At 44.0% G+C, this 21884-nt stretch overlaps 1 protein-coding gene across 2 annotated transcripts in view; it reads right to left on the bottom strand.

The window, feature by feature from the left end:
* The window catches only part of NELL1 (neural EGFL like 1), a 1044338-nt gene extending 1023266 nt beyond the window's left edge, over window positions 1-21072 (bottom strand). For both annotated transcript variants that reach the window (XM_062198070.1, XM_062198069.1), the window contains exons 1-2: window positions 21018-21072; window positions 12835-12963 (exon numbers count right to left, since the gene is read on the bottom strand). In XM_062198070.1, coding sequence (XP_062054054.1) covers window positions 12835-12963; window positions 21018-21072 — 184 coding nt within the window. The remainder of the gene's footprint in view (window positions 1-12834; window positions 12964-21017) is intronic.
* Window positions 21073-21884: the final 812 nt, after the last annotated feature.

The following is a 21884-nucleotide window of genomic DNA, read 5'->3' on the forward strand; positions in this document are numbered from 1 at the left end:
GAGTGAACCAACAGAGGGGGGGGACCTTTCTCGCTGTCTCTCCCTCTCACTGTCTGTAACTATACTTCTCAAATAAATAAACAAAATCTTTAAAAATAAAGAAATGATAATTTCTTTGGTATATTGGGTAAAAGTAGGTATAATTAACTTCACTCATTTCTTTTTACATGTTTAATGCAGCTCACAAAACTTAAAATTAAAGATGCAGCCTGCAATAAATTTCTGTTGGACAGTACTGTACTTGAAAGGAAGATTAATTGGAGAACTTAGGAAACATTATATTCTTCATATTTCTGCTCAAAAAAGGGTAGCCATACTATATGTCGTAGAAATATAATGGTCTCTAAAAGATGTCCACATTTAAACCCTACAGCCTATAAATATGCTAACTTACATGACAAACAGACTATGAAGTGATAGATCTTGAGACAAGTCTATTACTCTCATTTATTTCAGTGGACCCATATGATTACATGGGCCCTGGCAAGGGGTCTTTTAAAAAAAAAAGAGGGGAGGGCAGAAGGTCAGCATCAGAGAATGTGATGACAGAAGCACAGAGAAGAAAGGAAATCTGATAACAGAAACAGACAGTGGAGTGATGAAGCCATAAAACAAGAAACGGAGCAGCTTCTGTCAGCTGTAAAAGACACAGCTCTACCAACACCTTGATCTCAGCCACATAAAGTTCATTGTAAAACAACGAACTCCAGAACAGTAAGATAATTTGTTCAAGTTACTAAATTTGTTATTATCTGCACATATTTTCTGTACCTAGACGTGGGATGCTGCTGTAACAAACATGCATACCTAAAAATGTGAAAGAGGCTTTGGCAATGAGTAATGTGTGGAACCTGGAAAAAACTTTGAGGAACATGATACAAAAAGCCTAAATTGTCCTAAACAGACTGTTAGTAGAAATAGGGATGCTAACAACTCTGCTAGTGTTGTTTCAGAAGGAAAAGCATGGTAGAGAAAGCCTCCTTTTGCCCAAGAGACTATTTAAATCATTTTTCTTTTTCTTTTTTTTTTAAGATTTATTTAAGAGGTAGAGTTACAGACAGAGAGGGAGAAATAAAGAAAGGTCTTCCATCTGCTGGTTTACTCCGCAAATGGCCACAATAGCCAGAGCTGGGCCTATCCAAAGCCAGGAGCCAGCAGCTTCTTCTGGGTCTCGCCCATGGGTACAGGGGCCCAAGTACTTGGGCCATCTTCTGTTGCCTTCTCAGGCCATAAGCAGAGAGCTGGATCAGAAGAGGAGCAGCCAGGACACTAACTGGCATCCATTTGGGATGCTGGCATCTCAGGCAGAAGCTTAGCCTACCATACCACAGCACCAGTCCCCAAAACCAATTTTTAAGCTGAGTCCAATATTGCCTGAGTCTCTGATGTTCTTATTCCAAAGTCCAAAGGGTAGCTATCTGTGCAGCTATGCATGTAATAATTCCTTCCACAAGGTAGGAAGAAATGGTTTGTAAGCCACTGCTCACAGTTTTAGCTCAGAGAGAATTCCACAGCCACCCACTTACTTTTACTTTAGCCTGGGGAGATCACTGGGGTCTGAGCAACTGCCAACCTTGAAGCAGCGAAACCACCTTGCTTCCTTCCCCTCACCGACTCCTGCAGAGTGCCATACTTGCCAAGGAAAGGTTAAGCGGTGCTCCTCTGTTCTGCTCCTAGCAGTGTGGGAATCAGCATCAAGAAGAGATGCCATCTTCTTAAAGAGAAATGAGAGGAGACTCCGGCAGCCTGTGTCACTGGTGATATTGCCTGAGGGAGAACCTTGTAGACTGCACAGATTTTTGAGTGCAGCCAGGAATGCTAGTGAGGGGAGGGTGCCCACCTACACCCATGAAGCCAGAGCACATTGCCTGCTTCACATGCCCCCTACAAGGGCTCCCAGAGTTTAGTAGCACTAACTTTTTTGGTTTTTTGTTTTGTTTTTTTATCTTTTTTTGTTTTTATTTATTTATTTTTAAGTTTTTATTTAATAAATGCACTTTTTCATAGATACAACTTTAGGAATACAGTGGTTCTTTCCCCTCTACCCCACCCTCCCCCCAACTCCCATCCCACCTCTTTCTTCCTCTCTCATCTCCTTCTTCATTATGGTTCATTTTTAGTTTGACTTTATATGCAGAGGACCAACTCCAAGTAGCACCTTCTTAAAAGACAAGTACAGACTGCCATGGCTTGCATGCAAGTGACGAGGAGGTTTTATCTGAGGGGTAAATATACAGTCTCCACTGACTTTAAGTCTGGCCCAAAGTGTTGGCAGGGGATAGGGTGTCCACTTAAACCTGTGAGGTGTTCCATTGATATTCCATGGTAACAGAAAGCCAAAAAGAGCTGGAGTACCCATACAATATCAGTCAAAACAGACTTTAACACAAAAAGAATATTAAAAGGATAAAGAAAGATATTATGTAATGATTAAGGGACCAATTCAACAGGAAGATGTGATTATAGGAAAAGTATATGCATCCAAGGCATGTTGGCTATTTAAAATCAATGTAAATGGCTCTAAAGGGAGATACAAACTCCAATACAACAATAATACACCTAACTTTTATAAGTAGACAGATCAACTGGACAAAAAAAAAATTAACAAAGAAACAATAGAGCTAATCAACAGTACAGATCAAATGGAACTAATTGATATCTACAGAATATTTCACCCCACAGGAGCAGAATACACATTCTTTTCATCAGTGCATGGAACTTTCTCTAGGATAGACCATAAGTTAGGCCATAAAGCAAGTCTCAACAAATTAAAAAAAAAAAAAAAACCAACACTGAAATCATACCATGTATTTTTTCTGACCACAATGGAATGAAGCTGGAAATTAACAATTTACGAAACTCCAGAAATATGCAAATACATATAGACTGAACAACAGCCTCCTGAATGAACAGTGGGTCACAGAAGAAATCAAAAGGGAAATCAAAAAATTCCTGGAAACAAATGAAGATGACAACACATCAAAACCTATAATGGGATACAGCAATAGCAGTGTGAAGAGGAGAGATTGTAGTAATTAGTGCCTACATCCAGAAATTCAAAAGGCATCAACTAGGGGCTGGAAGTGTGGCATAGTGGATAAGGCTGCTGCCTGCGATGCTGGAATCTCATCTGGGCACCAGTTCAAGTACTGGTTGCTCTACTTCTGATCCAGCTCCCTGCTAATGCACCTGGGGAAGCAGCAGAAGATGGCCCAAGTGTTTGGTCCCCTGCCAACCATGTGGGAGACCTGAGAGAAACTCCTGTCTCCTGGCTTTGGCCTGGCCCAGCCCTGGCCATTGCAGCCATTTGGGAAGTGAACCAGTGGATGGAAGACCTCTCTCTCTCTCTGATTCAGTCTCCCTCCCCCCACCCCACCCTATAACTCTGCCTTTCAAATAAATAAGCAAAATAAATCTTTTAAAAAGGCATCAATAAATGATCTAACAACACATCTCAAGGACTTAGAAAAACAAGAACAAAACAAATCCAAATTTAATAGGAGGAAAGAATAATTAGAGAATAAATAAAATTGAGACCAAAAAAAAAAAAAAAGATACAAAAGATCAGTGAAATGTTGAGCTGGTCTTTTGAAAAAAATACACGAAATTGAAACACCATTGGCCCAAGTAACAGAAAAAAAAGGGAGGAGACCCATATTAATAAAATCAGAGATGAAATACAAGATGTCATAATGGATACCACAGAAATAAAAAAGAATCATCAGGAATTGCTACATAAACAGATATATGCCAACAAATTGGAAAATTTAGAAGAAATAGATAAATTTCTGAACACATGAAATCTACCAAAATTGACTCTTGAAGACATAGAAAACCTAAATAGACCAATAACCAAGACAGAGGTTGAACCATTAATAAACAGCCTCCCAACAAAGAAAAGCCCAGAACCAGATGGCTTCACTGCTGAATTCTACCAAACTTTTAAAGAACTAATTCCAATTCTTCTCAAACTATTCAAAATGACTGAAAGGGTGAGAATCCTCTCAAACTCCTTCTGTGATGCCAGTATCGACTTAATTCCAAAACCAGGGGGAAAAAACACAACAAAATAAAGATGTAGACCAATATCCCTGATGAACACAGATGCAAAAATCCTCAACAAAATACTAGCTAATCAAATCCAACAACACATAAGAAAGATCATTCACCTGAACCATGCAGAATATATCCCTGGTATGCAGGGATAGTTCAACATAGGCAAATCAATATATGTGATACATCACATTAACAAATTGAAGAATGAAAATTATATGATTATCTCAATAGATTCAGAGGAAGCATTTGATAAAATACAACATCTTGTCATGATAAAAAACAAAAAAACCTTAACCCAATTTGATACAGAGGGAACATTTCCTTAATACAATTGAGACAATATATGACAAACCTACAGCCATCATCATTTTGAATAGGAAAAAGTTGATCTGGAACCAAACAAGGACGTCCACCTTCACAATTGCTATTCAATATAGTTTTGGAAGTTTTAGCCAGATCTGTTATACAAGAAAAGAAATCAGAGGGATACAAATTGGGAAGGAGGAAGTCAAATTATCCCTACTTGTGAAAGACATGATCCATATAGAGCAAAACCAAAAGACTCCAATAACTGACTACTGGAACTTACAAAAGAGTTTGGAAAAGTTGCAGGATATAAAATCAACACACAAAAATCAATAGCCTTTGTATACATAGATAATGCTTTGTCTGAGAAAGAACTTGTGAGATTAGTCCAGTTCACAGTAGGTGCAAAAATGTCTAAACACCTTGGAATAAATTTAACCGAGGAGGTCAAAGATCTCTACAATGAAAATTAAAAGACATTAAAGAGAAAAATAAAAGGAGACACAAAGAAATAGAAGAATCTTCCATATTCATAAATTTGAAGAATTAATACCAACAGAATGTCCATATCACCCAAAGCAAATTACAAATTCAATATGATCCCAATCAAAATACTCAGAAGATTCTTCTTGGATCTAGAAAAAACAATGCTGAAATTCACATGGAAACACAAGCGGCCCCAAAGACCTTAAGTAATCTTAACAAAAACAAAGGCAAACACATCACAATACCAAATTTCAAGACACACTACAGTGCAATTATAATCAAACAGCCTGGTACTGGCAAAAAATAGACATGTAGGGGGCTGGCACTGTGGCGCAGTGGGTTAATGCCCTGGCCTGAAGCACCAACATCCCACATGGGCACCGGTTCGAGTCCCGGCTGCTCCTCTTCCAATCCAGCTCTCTCTGCTATGGCCTGGGAAAGCAGTGGAAAATGGCCCAAGTCCCTGGGCCCCTGCATCCATGTGGGAGACTCGGAAGAAGCTCCTGGCTCCTGGCTTCATATCAGCGCATCTCCAGCCATTGCAGCCAATTGGGGAGTGAATCATTGGATGAAGACCTCTCTCTCTCTCTCTCTCTCTCTGCCTCTCCTCTCTCTGTGCAACTCTGACTTTCAAATAAATAAATAACTCTTAAAAAAAAAATAGACACATAGACTAATAGAACAGAATAAAATCCCCAGAAATAAATCCACGCATCTACAACCAACAAACTTTGACAAAGGAGCTAAAATAAATCCCTGGATAAAGGACAATCTCCTCAATAGATGATGATAGGAAAATTGTATCTCCATGTGCAAAAGTATGAAACAAGACCCCTACCTTACACCTTATACAAAAATCAACTCAAAATGAATCAAGAATCTAAATCTCTAACCTGATACCTTCAAATTACTAAAGGAGAACCTTGGGAGAAACTGCAAGACATTGACGTTGGCAGAGACTTCTTGGAAAAGACCCCAGAAGCACAGGCCATCAAAGCAAAAATAGACAAATGGTATTACAGCAAGTTAACAAATTTCTGCACTGCAAAGGAAACACTTAAAGTGAAGAGGCAACTGACAGAATAGGAGAAAATATTTACAAAATATACAACTGATAAAGGATTAATATCCAGAATCTATGAATAGCTTAAGAAATTCAACAATCAAGTTAAGAATGGGCAAATGACATAAACAGGCATTTTTAAACAGACAAAATTCAAATAGCCAACAGATACCTTAAGAAATGCTCAGGGTCACTAGCTCTCAGGGAAATGAAAATAAAAACTACATAAGGTTTCACCTTATCCCAGTTAGAATGGCTATCATACAGAAATCAAAAAACAATAAATGCTAGTACAAATGTAGAGGGAAAGGTACCCTAATCCACTGTTGGTGGGAATATAATATAGTACAACCATTAAGAAAGATGGTATGGCAAGTCCTCAGAAATCTGAAAATAGATCTAACATATGACCCAGACATCCCACTCCTGAGAATTTACCTAAACAAAATGAAATCAGCATATGAAAGAGTTATCTGTATCCCACATTTATTATAGCTCAATTCACAATTGCTAAGATATGGAATCAACCCAGATGTTCATCAACCAATGACTGCATAAAGAAAACGTGATATATGTACACTATGGTATAGTACTCAGAAATAAAAAATGAAATCCTGTATTTTGCAACAAAACGGATGCAACTGGAAACCACTAGGCTTAGTAAAATAAGGCAGTCTGAAAAAGACAAATACCACATGCTATCTTTGATCTATAATAACTAGTAGAGTACTAAAAAATGTGATGTCTATGAGTGAAATTGACAATTTGAGATTTGATTATTGTTTAGAGCTCTAGTCTATACTGTTGAGGAACAGTGGTACTTTTCATCTTACTATTTGTTGAATTCTTTCCTAATGGAGGTTAAGCTTATGATTATAAAATAAACTTAAAGTATGTGATTGTAAAAATTAAAAGGGGCCAGTGCTGTGGCACAGCGGGTTAACACCCTAGCCTGAAGCACGAGCATCCCATATGGGTGCCAGCTCAAGACCCAGCTGCTCCACTTCCGATCCAGCTTTCTCTGCTATTGTCTGGGAAAACAGTGGAAGATGGCCCAAGTCCTTGGGCCCCTATATCCACTCCAGGGAAACCTGAAAGAAGTTCCTGTCTCCTGGCTTTGGATTAGCGCAGCTCCACCCGTTGCAGCCAACTGGGAGTGAACTATTACATGGAAGACCTCTCTCTCTCTCTCCCTCTCTCTCTCTCTCTTTCTCTCTCCCTCTCCCTCTCCGTATCCCTCTATCTCTCCCTCTTTTTCTCCCTCTCCTTTCTCTGTGTAACTCTGACTTTCAAATAAATAAATAAATCTTTAAAAGAAAGTAAAAGAAAAAATAAGAAAGTAAGGTAGAGGGAGGGTGGGAATAAGTACCAGAAGGAGGATAGGTTGGGATTTATCTCTATGCTCCTATATCTATATATAAAATACATGAAATTTGTTCACATTATATCAATTTTTTAAAAAATAAAGAAAAAAGTAGGGAAGTAGAATAACTTTACAGTGGAAAAAATTAATTAATTAAAAGGATTCTTAAGAGAGTTATTCCAACAGAAACATTGCCAACTTGCACTGAAGGGATGGCAGTGAACAAAATGAAATAGGACTGACAAATTTCCAAAATTCTACAAGCAGAAAGTAAGCTAATAAAACCATTCAAGTGCAAACACAATCCTTCATGAATAAAGAAAGATGTCTCAAAGAAATTAGCTACAAGCCCAAAGGGCAGCAGATTATTCACAAGTCTTGACATCCAAGAGAGTTTGTATCACTCGATGTCAAAATGGACCATTTTCTTCTTTGCGTTTTGTCTTCTGGATGTCTATAACTGGAAGCAGAATATTTGTTTTCCAGATTCACAGGTCCACAGATAGAAGAGTATTTTTTGCCCAAAAATGGATAATACCCAGAGTCTCACCCACCCACTGATTTAGATTTAGATAATGATATTCAGAAATTTTCAACTAAAGATATAGAAGACATTTTGGACTTTTGACTGATGCTGTAATGAATTAAGACTTTTAGAGATACTGTGATGTGGAGAAAATAAGTTGCACATGGCACAGAAATGGATGTTTGGGGCCAGAGGGCAGATTTTGAGGGAAGCAGAATAATGCTTCCTCAAGATATCTTGTCTACTCCATTTTCTGTTGCTAATGACATAATGCCACAGACTAGGTAGATTATGAAGGAAAAAGGCTTTATTTTGGCTCATATTTCTGTTCCAAGGTTGAGGGCCTCATCTGGTGATCGCTGACAGAATCCTGAGGTATACAGGGTATCACATGCAGAGAAACAGAAAGCACTCTAGAGATTTAGCAAACTGGCTTCTATATTAGACCCACTCCTAAGATAACCGCATTTACCCAATAACCTATTAATCTACTAATGACATGAGTGAACCCATTAATCCATTCATGACAGTGAGTCTAATCACCTCATGGAGGTTGCACCTGGTCCCACTTCTTGATATCACATAATGGGAATTAAATTTCAACATCAGTTTCAGTAGGAACAAATTATATTCAAACAATGGCAAGGTCCATGTGCTGATCTCCAGAATCTGTGAATATGCTACCTAAGATGGCAAAAGGGACTTGCATATACTATTAGAGATATTTTCCTGGGGAGCTCAGGAGCCAGTGTTGTGGCACAGTAGGTTAAGCCCCTGTCTACAACCAAAGCATTCATATGAACACTGGTTTGAGTCCCTACTGCTCCACTTGAAATCCAACTCATGGCCAATGTGCCCGAGAAAGCAGCAAAAGATGGCCCAGGTACTTGGTCCCCTGCCACCCATGTGGGAGACCCAAATGGAGTTCTAGGCTCCTGGCCTTAGACTGGCCCAGTCCTTGTTGTTTTGGTCATTTGGGAAGTAAACCAGTATATGGAAGATTTGTCTCTCTGTCTCTCACTCTCTCTCTGTAACACTTTCAAATAAATGAATCTTTAAATAAATAAATAAAATGGGCAGATTATGCTGGACTGTGTGGATGAGCCAAATGTAATCATAGTGGATAAAGACATAAGGGAAAGTGCTCCTGAATCCAATCGTCATAAGGAAATTCTTCTTCCCCCCAAAGAAGCTGCCAACCCCTTCCTGTTGCTGCAGCCCCATAGACATCCCAGAGACAAGCTGTCAAAACAGAGAACACTCAGAGAGCAGAGTTCCAGCCCAAGGGACCCACACTTGTAAATGAATGAGTGAATGATGAATAAAGCAAGCAGTAAGTCTTTCATAGAGCACATAGGACAAGAAAAGTTAATTCAATTCAAAATATTTATTAATCATCTATTATCTACCATGCACAATAGGTGGTTCTGGGAATCTATGAGTGTCTAGACAGGCAGGACACCTGTCCTCCTGAAGTTTACAGTCCAAATTTCCACAGTAATTCCATCATCAGAGTGTCAACAGCCTTCCTCAGAACAAGAATGTCCAGGGTGCGCAATAGTAAGCAAGCAGCCCTACACAAAGCAAAGAAAAGTCGCCTAGTTTGTATTCTCTTAACCATAGCCAGCTCAACTACTTCACCAACTCCTTAGAAAGGAATCAGTGGAAATTAACATATTTGTAGTCATATATCACAGCATAAAATTAGTAAATCTTCTATATATCATTAATAAGTCTATCCACATAGTAGATAAATCTCATTCCATAATGATGCTTCAGTCATTCTAAAACAATCCTTTTCTCTTTTAAAAAAAATATTTTATTTATATATTTGAGAGGTAGAGTAACAGACAGTGAGAGGGAGAGAGAGAAAGTTCTTCCATCCACTGGTTCACTCCCCAAATGGCTGCAACAGCTGGAGCTGAGACAATCCAAAGCCAGGAACCAGGAGCTTCTTCTGGGTCTCCCACATGGTTGCAGGGGCCCAAGCACTGTGCCGTCTTGTACTGCTTTCCCAGGCCATAGCAAAGAGCTGGATCTGAAAAGGAGCAGCCAGGACTAGAACCAATACCCATATCCGATGCCACAGCTACAGAGAATTATCCTACTGCACCATGGTGCCAGACCCTCTAAGATGATCCTTCTCGGGGCCAACACTGTGGTGCAGTGGGTTAAAGCCCTGGCCTGAAGTGCTGGCATCCCATTGGGGCGCCTGTTCTAGTCCCGGCTGCTCCACTTCCAATCCAGCTCTCTGCTATGGCCTGGGAAAGCAATAGAAGATGGTCCAAGCCCTTGGTCCCCTGCACCTGTGTGGGAGACCTGGAAGAAGCTCCTGGCTCCTGGCTTCGGATCATTGCAGCTCCAGACATTGCAGCCATCTGGGGAGTGAACCAGCAGATGGAAGACCTCTCTCTCTGTCTCAACCTCTCTCTGTAACTCTGTCTTTCAAATAAATAAGAAAAGGGGGGAGTCTCTTTACCATCTAGAAAAAAAAAAAAGATAATCCTTCTCTTATCTTCATAAAAGGCTGAGTTAAAAGTATCCTGCTGGGAATTCTCATCCAAGTTTGCTCAGTATGGATCTAACCAGTTCTCTCTCCTGCTTTACCCTCTACAAAGATCCCCACTGCTCTAAGAATAAAATGCAAAGCCATTAATGTGGCCTAGGCAGGGGTAATAGAAACAACAGTTAAAAACAAGTAAGTACATGGCTTCCTACCTGTCAGAATGGACACTTGCTATAAATCACCAACATATCCAAACACATGCACACCAGCTAAATCAGCTCTGCCCATAGCATCCAGTGAAACCTAGCCCTTGCCCACCTCTGCAGCTACTCACCAACCAACAGATATCTTTCTGTTGATGTCTGCCTTAATACATCCAGTTCCCCAGCTCAAAATGCTCAGGATCCTTACCCTTTCGATACCAGGCATTTGGTTGACATGTCACTATGTCAAGGTAAGCTTTCTCTGATTGCCACCATCTCCTACCTCAATTAATCAGCTCTCCTTGTGCAAGGGTACTTCCAAAAGCTCACAGAAAATTGAATTAAAAGCTGTTTATTTTAGTACAAAAATATTTGTAAAGAGTTGTATGTTTGTAAGGCATAAAAAGGAGATTTTTTTTTAGGTTTTTTTTTTTTTTTGACAGGCAGAGTTAGACAGTGAGAGAGAGAGAGAGAGAAAGGTCTTCCTTCCATTGGTTTACCCCCCAAATGGCTGCTACGGCCGGCGCTGTGCAGATCCGAAGCCAGGAGCCAGGTGCTTCCTTCTGGTCTCCCATGCGGGTGCAGGGCCCAAGGACTGGGGCCATCCTCCACTGCACTCCCAGGCCACAGCAGAGAGCTGGACTGGAAGTGGAGCAACCGGGACAGAACCGACGCCCCAACCGGGACTAGAACCCGGGCTGCCGGCGCCGCAGGTGGAGAATTAGCCTAGTGAGCTGTGACGCCGGCCAAAAGGAGATTTTTTCATTTGAGGTTTCATTTTCCAAATGGCTCCAACAGCCAGGTCTAAGCCATGCAGAAGCCACGAGCCAGAAACTCCACCCTGGTTTCCCTACATGGATGGCAGGGGCCCAAGTTCTTAGGCCATTCTTTTCTACCTCTGAAGCTCATTAGCAGGAAGCTGGATAAGAAGCAGAGTAGCCAGGACTTGAACTAGCTCTCTGATAGGGGATGCTTCCAATTTTAGCAGAGGCTTAATCCACTGCAACACACTGCCAGCCCCTGGAGCATGTCTATGACAAAATGTTAAGAAGTACATGGAAAATGCATATTATGAAAAACTATGCATCAAATTCAAAATTCACTCTTGCTTGGCAGCCTACACATCCCTTTCACCATAAGTATGCAATTATAATTCAAAAATTTCTATGCGATGACTATTTTCCTCGTATTTTAGAGTGGGGACTGTATCTTTTGTACTGGTAACCCTACTATTAGTTGTTGCCTAGGACACAAAGGAATTCCACAATGATAGTATTCATGGAGCATTTATGATGTATCACACACTGTTCTATTTTTTTTTTCTATTTATTCAAGAGACAGGGTGAGGAAAAAAAAGAGGGCACTCCCCTCTGCTAGTTCACTCCCCAATGGCCACAATAACTAGGGCTTGGCTGAGCCAAAGCTAGGAACTGGAAATCAACCACAGTCTAAAATTTGCATGGCAGGAACCCAATCACTTGTGCCATCACTGCTGCCTTGAAGAACCTGCATTAATAGGAAGTTGGAATCGGAAGCCAGAGCCTAGAATCAAACCCAGGCACTCAGATAAGGGATGTAGACATCTTAACTATCTTAACTGCCCAAACTACTGCTCCCACACATTGTGTTAATCAGTTTAATAGATGATCTCCTTTAATCCTACAACAGTTCCATGAGGTAACTGTCATTAGGATAGATTATTTTAGATGAGGACCCTGAAATACAATCAAGCTAAGTAATTGTCCAAAGTCTCAAAGCCAGTAAGCGTCACAGCCACAAGCAGGAGGGCTCCCGAGTGCACACTTTTTAAGAACCATACAACACTGCCTTCATAAATGCTTGCAGAATGAAAAAGTGTCAAGTTTACAGTGGGCAAAACCAAGTAAACTACGCCCTGAATAGAAAGCAGCCCGGAGGCATCATCCAAGCTCTGTGTTCTTGGCCTCCCCAACAGGTGACAGGCACAGATATAGCTATAGCTATAGGTAAAGATATAGTTAATAGCTAAAGAAATATCCCGCAAAAATAATATGCTGGCCAATAGCTTTCAAAGAACTTTACAGAATTCATTCCACTCTAGATCCACACCAAAATCCCCAAGGAAATAGTCCTCTGCCAAACAAAACATCTCCCCACTGTACCTCTAGTGCCTCCCTCCTACTCCCGGGACACCTCTTGCCTCTCAGACACTCTCTGCAGGACAGTAGTAGCACAAAGGAAATAGCAAAGCCGACCCCAACACTCACCAGAAGAGTGCTTTCCCAGATGGATCACTGGCCCTTCCCCACCAACCGTCACCCTGTGCAAAGGAGGAGGTGCCTTTACCTTGAAATAAAAATGCCTTGCTGGTGTTGTGCAGTCCAGACACCTGAGTGACTCCAAGGGTGGTGTTCACAAGGTCGAGCTCGGTGATGATATCCATCTGAAGGTCAGGGTCCATCCCGAAGCCCAGCACTGGAGAGGAACAGAGAGCTGTTTCAGCTTAAAAGGCAGACTGGCAGCAGCAGTAGCAGAGCACAGATTACAGAGGCATGTTGTGGCAAGAGATACCGGTGAGCCAGCGACAAGTGCTTGGAGACTCTCTCCCTGGAGAGAAAAGGAAAGTAACTATGCTCTATCACCCAGGGGTAGCGGAGTTTCTTTCCCCACACCTGTTCCCCATTATAGAGGACTAATCCTTTCTCCAAAACCCTTGTGTCAAATCTATTTCAGAATTCAGAATGCAGCATGGATTAGAAAGGCAACATGGCCTACATACCACATGCTAGGCAATACCCCTAATGAAGTCAGAATCAGTACCCCATAACCAATACAGTATTTCTGCAGTAAAGAGCATGATGTTTTCCTCAAAATGGCATGAAAACAAAGACTGTAAAGCCACAGCTCAGTTTTGGGTCAAATTTTGCCATCATATGAGTTCAACTCAGGATAGATAAGACTGTCAGGTAAATTATGAAAAGATAGTTTTCTAAGTTTTTTTATTTGCAAAATAAGGGTACAGGATTGTGACCCTGATCTCCCAGCCTCAGAGACAGATACAATAGCAACATCTGACACCCCCACCACCAGTAAAGACCTCTATGGAACACACCCTATTAATCAGACACAATCACCTGTAACAAAGTAGAAGGGAATGGAGAGGGAACCTGTCCTTGTTGGAAAAGGGTGGCGGAGGGACAGGCCAGGAAAGAGAATCCCTGGAGTGACAGATGTACATTTCCATCCAGGGAGACTCCTGAGTAGAAAGTTAAATACCTTGACAGCTCTTGTTGGAGAGAACCTTAACACCGAGAAACATGGCCCTGAGCCGCCTATTTCCTCGTCTGAGAAAGTCAGATCCCTAAGGATGTCGGTCTCTCATCCAGGGGGTGTTCGGAATGAATGATTCATTCATGACTACAAAGTGATTTCCAATTATATATATATATGGCAGGAGATCACTCTAAGGGACTGTGTTTAAGCTATTCACGGAGGCCGGGTCTATCTGCACTTAGCATCTCAATAGTGCAATTTTGATTGCGCAGTTGGAAATGTTTTAATCAGCAACAGCTGTCAACTTTCGTCTGAGGGCGATGCAGTCGCTGAGGCAGGATCGGGAGAGCTTGTACCCAATTTGTCCCACAGCGGCTGCCTGAATATTCATCAGGACACTGGGAACTATCACAGCCTCACCTGTCCTCCCACCTTCATCCCTGGCCCTACACACTTGGGAAATGAAACCCACCCTCTCCTTCCTCTTTTCCTTTAGGAAACAGGAGTTGTTGTAGCAATCTAGGCTTCTGTCAACAGATTGGTCAGAACGGGCTCTTTGGAGCTGAAACCTGTCATTGCCAAGACAGAAAAAAGGTTAAATTGGAGAGACAGTGCACTTGGCTGCCTTCTAAGCTTTTGTCAGTTTTCTCCTTGCCTCCTGAACTGAAGGTTTAAATTTTCCCCTCCCAAATGCAGCCAGTTATGGGACCAATTTATCCAAAGACAACTCTTCCCATCATTCACTCTGTACTTATTGCATTTAATGTTTTATCAGGTATTGCTAAGTATTTACTATGGAACACTCATATTGCTAGAAAATATCCTCAAAGAACTTGCAGTCCTATGGAAGAGGGGAGGCGGAGAAGGAACAAAAAATAAAAAATAAAAAACCATACATGCCATGAGGAAAACAGAACAGGGTAATGGCAGAGAAACCAACTTGAGCATGGGGCCTATTCTAGATAAGGGGTTGGAGTAGGTTCTTCTGAGCTGAAACCTGAATGACTAAAAGGGGTAAAATCTGAGGGGGAAACTCTCCATGCCCAGAGAACAGTGATTGCAAATTAGTAACACACTCAGAGTGCTCACAGAGCAAAGAAATGTCTAGTGCAGCTGCAGCAGAACGGGCAGGAAAGGTCAAAAGATAGGCAAATGCCAGATCTTCTAAGGTCTTGTGACGCACAACGGAGATGGATGGTGTTCTAATTTCAATGAGATATCATTGAAGGGTTTTGAGGTTTATGTTTAAGTAAAGGAAAAGTGATATGCTCTGACACTTTATTGTTATGTATTTATTTAATTTGAGAGATAGACAGAATATCTCACTCACTGGTTCATTTCCAAAATTCTGCAATGAGGCCAGGAATGGGCCAGGTGGAAGCTGGAAGCTAGAAACTCAGTTCAGGTCTCCCACATGCATGGCAGAGACCCAAGTACTTGAGCCATCAACCGCTGCCTTCCAGGGTACACATTAGCAGGAAGTTGCAATCAAATGCACTGCCAAGACTCGAGCTCACATACTCTAATATGGAATCCAAGTATCCAGCTGGGCAGCTCAGGCCAAAGTCCTATCCCTCCAATTTACATTTAAAATATGATCTAACTTTCTTTGTATACCTTCCTCATGCTGATTATCTCATACATAGACTCACTTCACAAAGACTTAAAAAGAGCCTACTCTGTGCAACTGAGCTATAGCAGCCCAAGTCACAGCACCAAGACCCTGTTTCTGAGACTGGTACTGTTTTCCTTCAACTGAGCTCCCATGCTAGCAGTTCTGTGATCACCTTGAAAAGACAGGAAAGGAAGTAATATTTCAGTTTGATCTATAGTGTTCTACACCTCTATGGCAGAAATTAAATCAAGGGTGATCTCATAGGACCTCCAAGCCAGTCTTTTGCGGGCCAGGAATTTGTAAAGTAGTCTTGGGAATGTGCCCTTAGCTAGCCATGAGGGCAAGGAAGCATTCCCATAGCCACAGTGCCTTGCACAGAATCTGACACAGGGTACACCCTGAATTTACGACCTGATTAATTACCTAATAGGTGGGCACATGATCATTGCTTTGAATGCAAAGACCTCAGAGCATTATGCATGTCTGGGGATACTATGAAAGTATAAGATGGCATGCAGGCTGAGGAAACTTCCTAAAAGGAATGTGGTTGACTGAGTTATCAACCTCAAATTTACACACACACACACACACACACACCATATTGATACCCTGTGCTGTCAGCTTTGCAATTCCTTCCACTAGAGTGAAAGTAAACCTCCCCATCCCTTGACTCTGAGCTTAGCCATATAACTTGTATGGGCCATTAGTATGTTAGTAACATTGCACAAGCTGACACTTGAACATGTTTGTACAGCAGGGCTGGTATTCTTGTACTTCTCCCAAAGGGAAGGAACATGGCCTTGGTGGCCCACAGGTCTAAGGAGACTGAGACATATGGGGCAGACATCCTACCTGAGTTTAGAACCAAGCCCAGTCAACAGATGAGCCAGCACCAAATCAACCTACTTATGTGTGAGGCAAAATAGGGATTATTGCTTTAAGCCTTAGACTTTTGGGTGATTTGCTATGCAGCATTGTTGAGGCAATAGTTTAACTTATGCAGAGACTTAAGACTCAATATGATGGCTATTTTTAAGAAGCCCAAATCTTCCAGGTGAGGACCCCTGCAGCTGGGTAGAGTTAAGGCATCCTGATAGATTTTGCAGAACTGAGAAAATACCTCAGTGTTATCATGGGATCCCCATCACCAAGGAAGAGAACAGTACTCTCAATCCAAGAAGTGTTGGGAGAATACTGCGCTTCAAGGCAGTTTCAGTCCTAACTCTTCCCTGTACAAATTCTGTGTTCATGGAACGGCTCCATCACTCTGAGTTAATTTCTTCCTTTGTGAAAGGAGATGGTAATTCCTGCCCCCCAAGACTCATGAGTTCTTGGTGACCATGCCACGAGCACTCTAACAGCTCACCCTGGCACATAGGTGGTACCCAGCTGGGGTTTACTTCATCTGTCTTTCATAAGACTATTTGTCCAAGCCATTCCCACTCCCTGGTCCTCATTTCCACTGGAATCATACAAAAGGCACAGATGGCCTCCTTCCTCTCAACCCCTTTCCATGCTCAATTGACCTAGAAGGGCTTTTCTCCCTGGGTTTGATTTATGAAATCTGCATATTCAATCTGCATTCACTTCCCCAGCCCCTCACAAGAGAAGGTGCTCCTCGAGTTTTAAGATAACTCTACTATTCTTGTTATGAAAACACTCCATAAAAACAGAACAAGAAAGAAGAAATCAATTAGGCTTCTAGACACCGTTCTCTTCTCTCTCTTTAATTAGTCCCCTTCAGAATGAAAATGTCGGTGCCAACAGCAAGATGTGTAAAGGATAGCACTTTGCACACTGCCTAGGGAATCAGAAAACCTATTAATAAGGCAGCATTTACATGGCCTCTCCTGAACCTTATGTAATGTGAGAGTATTGGTTCCATTAAAAATTTTTATTTAATGTTGCTGCTTCTTGTCCAAGCATGGAACTCCTGCCCTTTCCAGGGAAAGTCCATTAGAGTGTTCTACTTTGCACATAATGGCTCCACAACTGGCCGAAGCTGGGAGTTAGAATTAAGCAGGATGAAGAGCTCCTGGGGAAGATATAGTTTAAAATCTGGAAGGCAGCACATCAATGTCACAGACACATCTGAGGCTTGGCTCTGGGATCTAGGAACTCTGTCTTAACCAAAACACCTGCTGCTACTTCTGTTGCTGCCACTGCTGCTGCTGGCCACTCTTTGGCCCTGCCCACAGGCCCAAAGTCCACTCAATCCACCTTCAGGGCCCAGGAGCTAGGATCCCAAGTAAATCCTCCTGGGTCTGGCTCACTTCAAGTCTAATCCGGCTCATCTCCTATCGTGGAAGCTGTTTACCTGGTCCATGCAGAGTAAAATGATGCTGCAAGGATGCTCTAAGACCTCATTTAAAAGCAGGATTTCACAACTACTTGATCAGTTCTTAATATCCCAAAAGCAATTTTCCTGAAGATACGCTCTATACCTGTCCAAAGTTGGCCAATATTTTACATGATCTCTGGGAGCTGGGGGCTCATGTTCACAGCTCCATTACTCAAGTCACAATTAATGAATCCCTTGGGAGTTGCTACAAAAAAGGAAGGACGGAAGGAAGGAAGGAAGGAAGGAAGGAAGGAAGGAAGGAAGGAAGGAAGGAAGAAAAAAATTCTCCTTTCCAGCAGGTGGCAGAAAAAGGCATTGGCTGGGTACCTAGGGCACCACAAGTACTCCCTTCACCCCCTACCTTGCTGACAAAAACAAACTAGGAAACAATGGGGAAATATTCATTGAGTTTCATATTATTTACAGTTCCCAGCCATTGGAGAAAATTCACAGACATAGTGTGTTATTACTGCTATTATTGTAGCTTTTAAATTTTCATGATTAGTGATGTACCTGGAAATCGCATAATTATATTTCACCCAGAAATAACAAGAATTGCAGAACAGTGCCCCCTGTCTTGACTCCACTTTGCACTCTAAAACAACTTCCCTGAACAATGGGCTATGTAAGCAGCTTCATTATGACACCTATCATTAGATCTTTTCATATGTAACTGCTTCTGCACTGCAGTCTTGCTTTAATTAAAATGTACCTGATATCATCTATTCATTTCCATTCAAAGGCAGTGATATCTGAGGAGCTTGCTAAGTGAACCACATGTTTATTTCATCTAAGACTGTTAACAGCCCAGACAACAATTGTCTCACTTGACAAATAAACTTTTTTCAAGCAGCTGTTTGGATCCTGATAAACTAATCACCAGCCAGCCTTTGCCACCTAAGAACAGGAGGGGTGTGTGATGTGAGGCACAATTAAAAGGCGTGTCCACAGAAAGCTCCTGCTTCTACCCCTAAAAGCGATGAGAAATTTTAAGTGTACAAACTGAGAGATACTTTCCTCTCTCTTCCCCTCTAGGATTGCTCTGGTAATTTTTGTAGAAGGGACATACAGCCTCCAGTGTTTAAATACTGCCAAGCAGCATTGAGAACACAAGCTCCCCAGGTAACAGCCACATCCAATGGGTCATCTCCTTCCATGGCTCTCTGACTTGGCACAAGCTGTTCCCTCTGCCTGGAATGTTTTCTCAATTTGTCCCTCTGGAAAACTCCCCGGAAAGCCTTCAAGAAATGACTCTGAAATACCACCTCCTGAGTACAGCTTGCCCTGGCCAGCAATGGCCCTGCTTAGAATTAATTCGACCCCTCTTCTCTGTATTTCCTTAACACAAACTTCATATACTCCCTCCTTTCCACCCCATCTTCCTACAAAACTGCATAATAAAAACTGTTTCCAATCTTTACCTGGATAGAGACAGAGTCCTAAAAGACAAGCACCAAGTAACTTTTTCTCTGCAGAAGCAATTCTGGCACCCAGCAAGACATTCAACTGTTTGTTGAATGAATAAATAAATATGAGTGAGTCTTCTCCTACAACCAAAATTTTCCAAGATTTAAAGGAAATGGAGTGTGGGAGCAGGGGAAAGACCCCCTGTTCTTAAAGATCTCCTCCACCAGCAATGTGCCCTGGAACCACTCTGGAGGAGGGCACTTTTTGACGACTTTTCAAAGCAGCGATGAGACAAAAGATTTATGCATATTCAGTCACGATATGCGCTTAGGGATGTCAAGGGTCTGTCGCCTTTTTCCCTGCCCTCCCTTCCTCTGTAAGGGAACCAGCACCCGATTTTCTGTTAGAAGCCAGTAGCGCTAGCCCTGCACCAGCCTCCTGCACCAACCTGGGGATTCACTCCTCCCAGCATGCTCTAGGTATTAGAACCCTCCCGGTGGGCCTGAACTCAAGAAGCAATTATTCCATGCTAGACTGAGCCTAGGCACCTCAAAGCCTGGGAAATTGCAACAGAGATAAGGAAAGGAATGGAGATTTCTTTTGTCCCTGGAGAAATCTACACCCCAAGTAAAGCAAAGTCGCTACCGGCTAGGTGAAAACGCTGGGGAAACGCGGGGTGGGTGGGGTGGGGCACCACTGAGTACTACTCTGGGATCCTCCGGCAGGCCAGCTGCCAAAGAGGGGGCGCCTGGGGCACAATCTCATCCAACTTTTGAGATCACCAAGAGCCAGGGCCTTTCTCTCGCTCTGAATAAACTTGTTCCCTGGCCTGAGAAGGAAGCTATTCCCTCCAGAGAAGGGAAAGAGGGGAAGAGAAAAGCCACAGGGGAGGGCCACACGTCTATTCTGGAGTGCAAAGTCAACAGGGCGCACGCAGGGAGGTTTGCGCCAGCCTGCAGACCAACGACACTCCCTTAATTTTACCCGTTTCCTACCCCACCCCTCTCATCCCTGCTTCCATGTATCTACTACTGAACCCTTGAAGACAGCGGCTGCCAGCCGAACCCCAGAAGACTTGGTGACAGGGGAGTCGCTGGAGGCGGAAGGAAGCAGGTGCGCTCCGAGTCCTCTCAACTGCGTCTCCCTAGGCAGACGGAGTGAGGACTTAAGAGGATCTCGCCAGTTATCCTTGCTGCCACTCCCCGCCCCGCAACCTGTGATTGTAGCCAGAGAAACGTGGTTTGGAGCTTGGGGAGATCGCCCCGGATTGTATCCACTCTTTCAATTTCCCCATAATAATTGTTGGCCCAGGCCTTGGAGACCGGAGGCTGGCGGGGGAGAGAAAGCTCCTGGAGCTCCTCTGGGGACAGTCAGGACAGAACCAGCAGGGATCAAGGGATCCAGGGATCCCAGCGCTCTCCCGCAGTCTCTCATCTTGCCGCGCCCTCCCCGGCCCTGACCGCGCCCGCCGGCCGGAAGCGCTCCCTTTGCGGGTTCCACCACTCAGGGAGCGGTTTCTACCGCACCTTTCAAGTTCGGGGGTGTGGAGCTCGTGGGCCCGCCCTGCTGCAGGTTTTGATTCCCTGGGACCAGAAAGCTGATTGCTGAGGGTTCTACCGCTGGGCCGCGCCCCTCACTCTTGCATCCGCTGGGCCAGGTCCCTACAGAAAGGAGGCGCGCACCGGGGAGCATCTTCCTGCCCGTGAGTCCCACTTCTCACCCCTTCACCCCTAGCAGGACAGAGAGATCCAAGGGACTGATCCAGGAGACCGCCCCTCCCAGAGCAGTGCAGAGCTAGGCTCCAGATCTCCCCCTACGCCGGTGTGGGCATTGGGCACAGCTGCGGGGTTGCCCCCTTTTGCCGGTCCCTCCAACCGCCCCAGCCGTGCTTACCTGTCCTGGCGGAGCACACGCAGAACCACACAACTAAAATCATATCCGTCGGCATCGCTCCGAAGGGTGCCCGCCAACAGAGGCACGCCGAAGCCAGGAGGAAAGAAATGCGCCGGTGTACCGAGGCGCGCCGGGATCGGAGCGGCCAAACTTGCTAGCAGGCGGCTGGGGAGGTGGCTCGGCAGCGCCGGGTGCTGCGCTCGGGGATCGCGCTCGGGAAGGCGGCCCCGGCCGCCCCGCCCCCAGCCCGCCCCCCACCGCGGGCGGCGGCGACTCCAGGCTCGGGCCCCGGCCCCCGCTGCGGCTGCGCTGGCCTCGGAGCTGGAGCGGGAACGCGCGGCTCAGCCACTCCAGCAGGTTGCGCTCGGCGCGGGGGGCTGATCCGATTCGCCTCTTTCGCCCCCAGAGCTGTGAGGGACGCGGAGGCGGCTGCGGCGGCGGCGGCGGCCGCTGCTACGCACAGGAGCAAACCCGAGCCAGAGTCCCGGGACCCTCAGCCGAAAAGGAAGAGCTGGAGGTTCACGGCTTCACACGCTCCAGCCCAGCAAAGCTGCCTTCTCCGCCTTCGCCGCCTGTGCCTCGGCGCTGGGGAAGCGGCAGCCGAAGTTGCCACAGTTCACCCCCCGCCAAGTTCAAAGGCCACCGGCCCCTCTTGGGTGGGGTTTTTGTCCTCTAGGATCTGCAGCCCAACACGGCGCCACAGGGCGTGTCCAGGCCCTCCTCGGGAAACAATTACTCGAGATGCGCTCTGGTGACAAGGTGGCCAGGGGCCGGAGAATACCTGAGGGGGACCATGCCCGGGTCCCCGCTCACCACCTGTGCCTTCTGTCCCCTCTCTGCGGGTGGACGCCTATGACTGGGTCCGCG

This window comes from Lepus europaeus, chromosome 7 (assembly GCF_033115175.1).
Source record: "Lepus europaeus isolate LE1 chromosome 7, mLepTim1.pri, whole genome shotgun sequence".
NCBI lineage: Eukaryota > Metazoa > Chordata > Mammalia > Lagomorpha > Leporidae > Lepus > Lepus europaeus.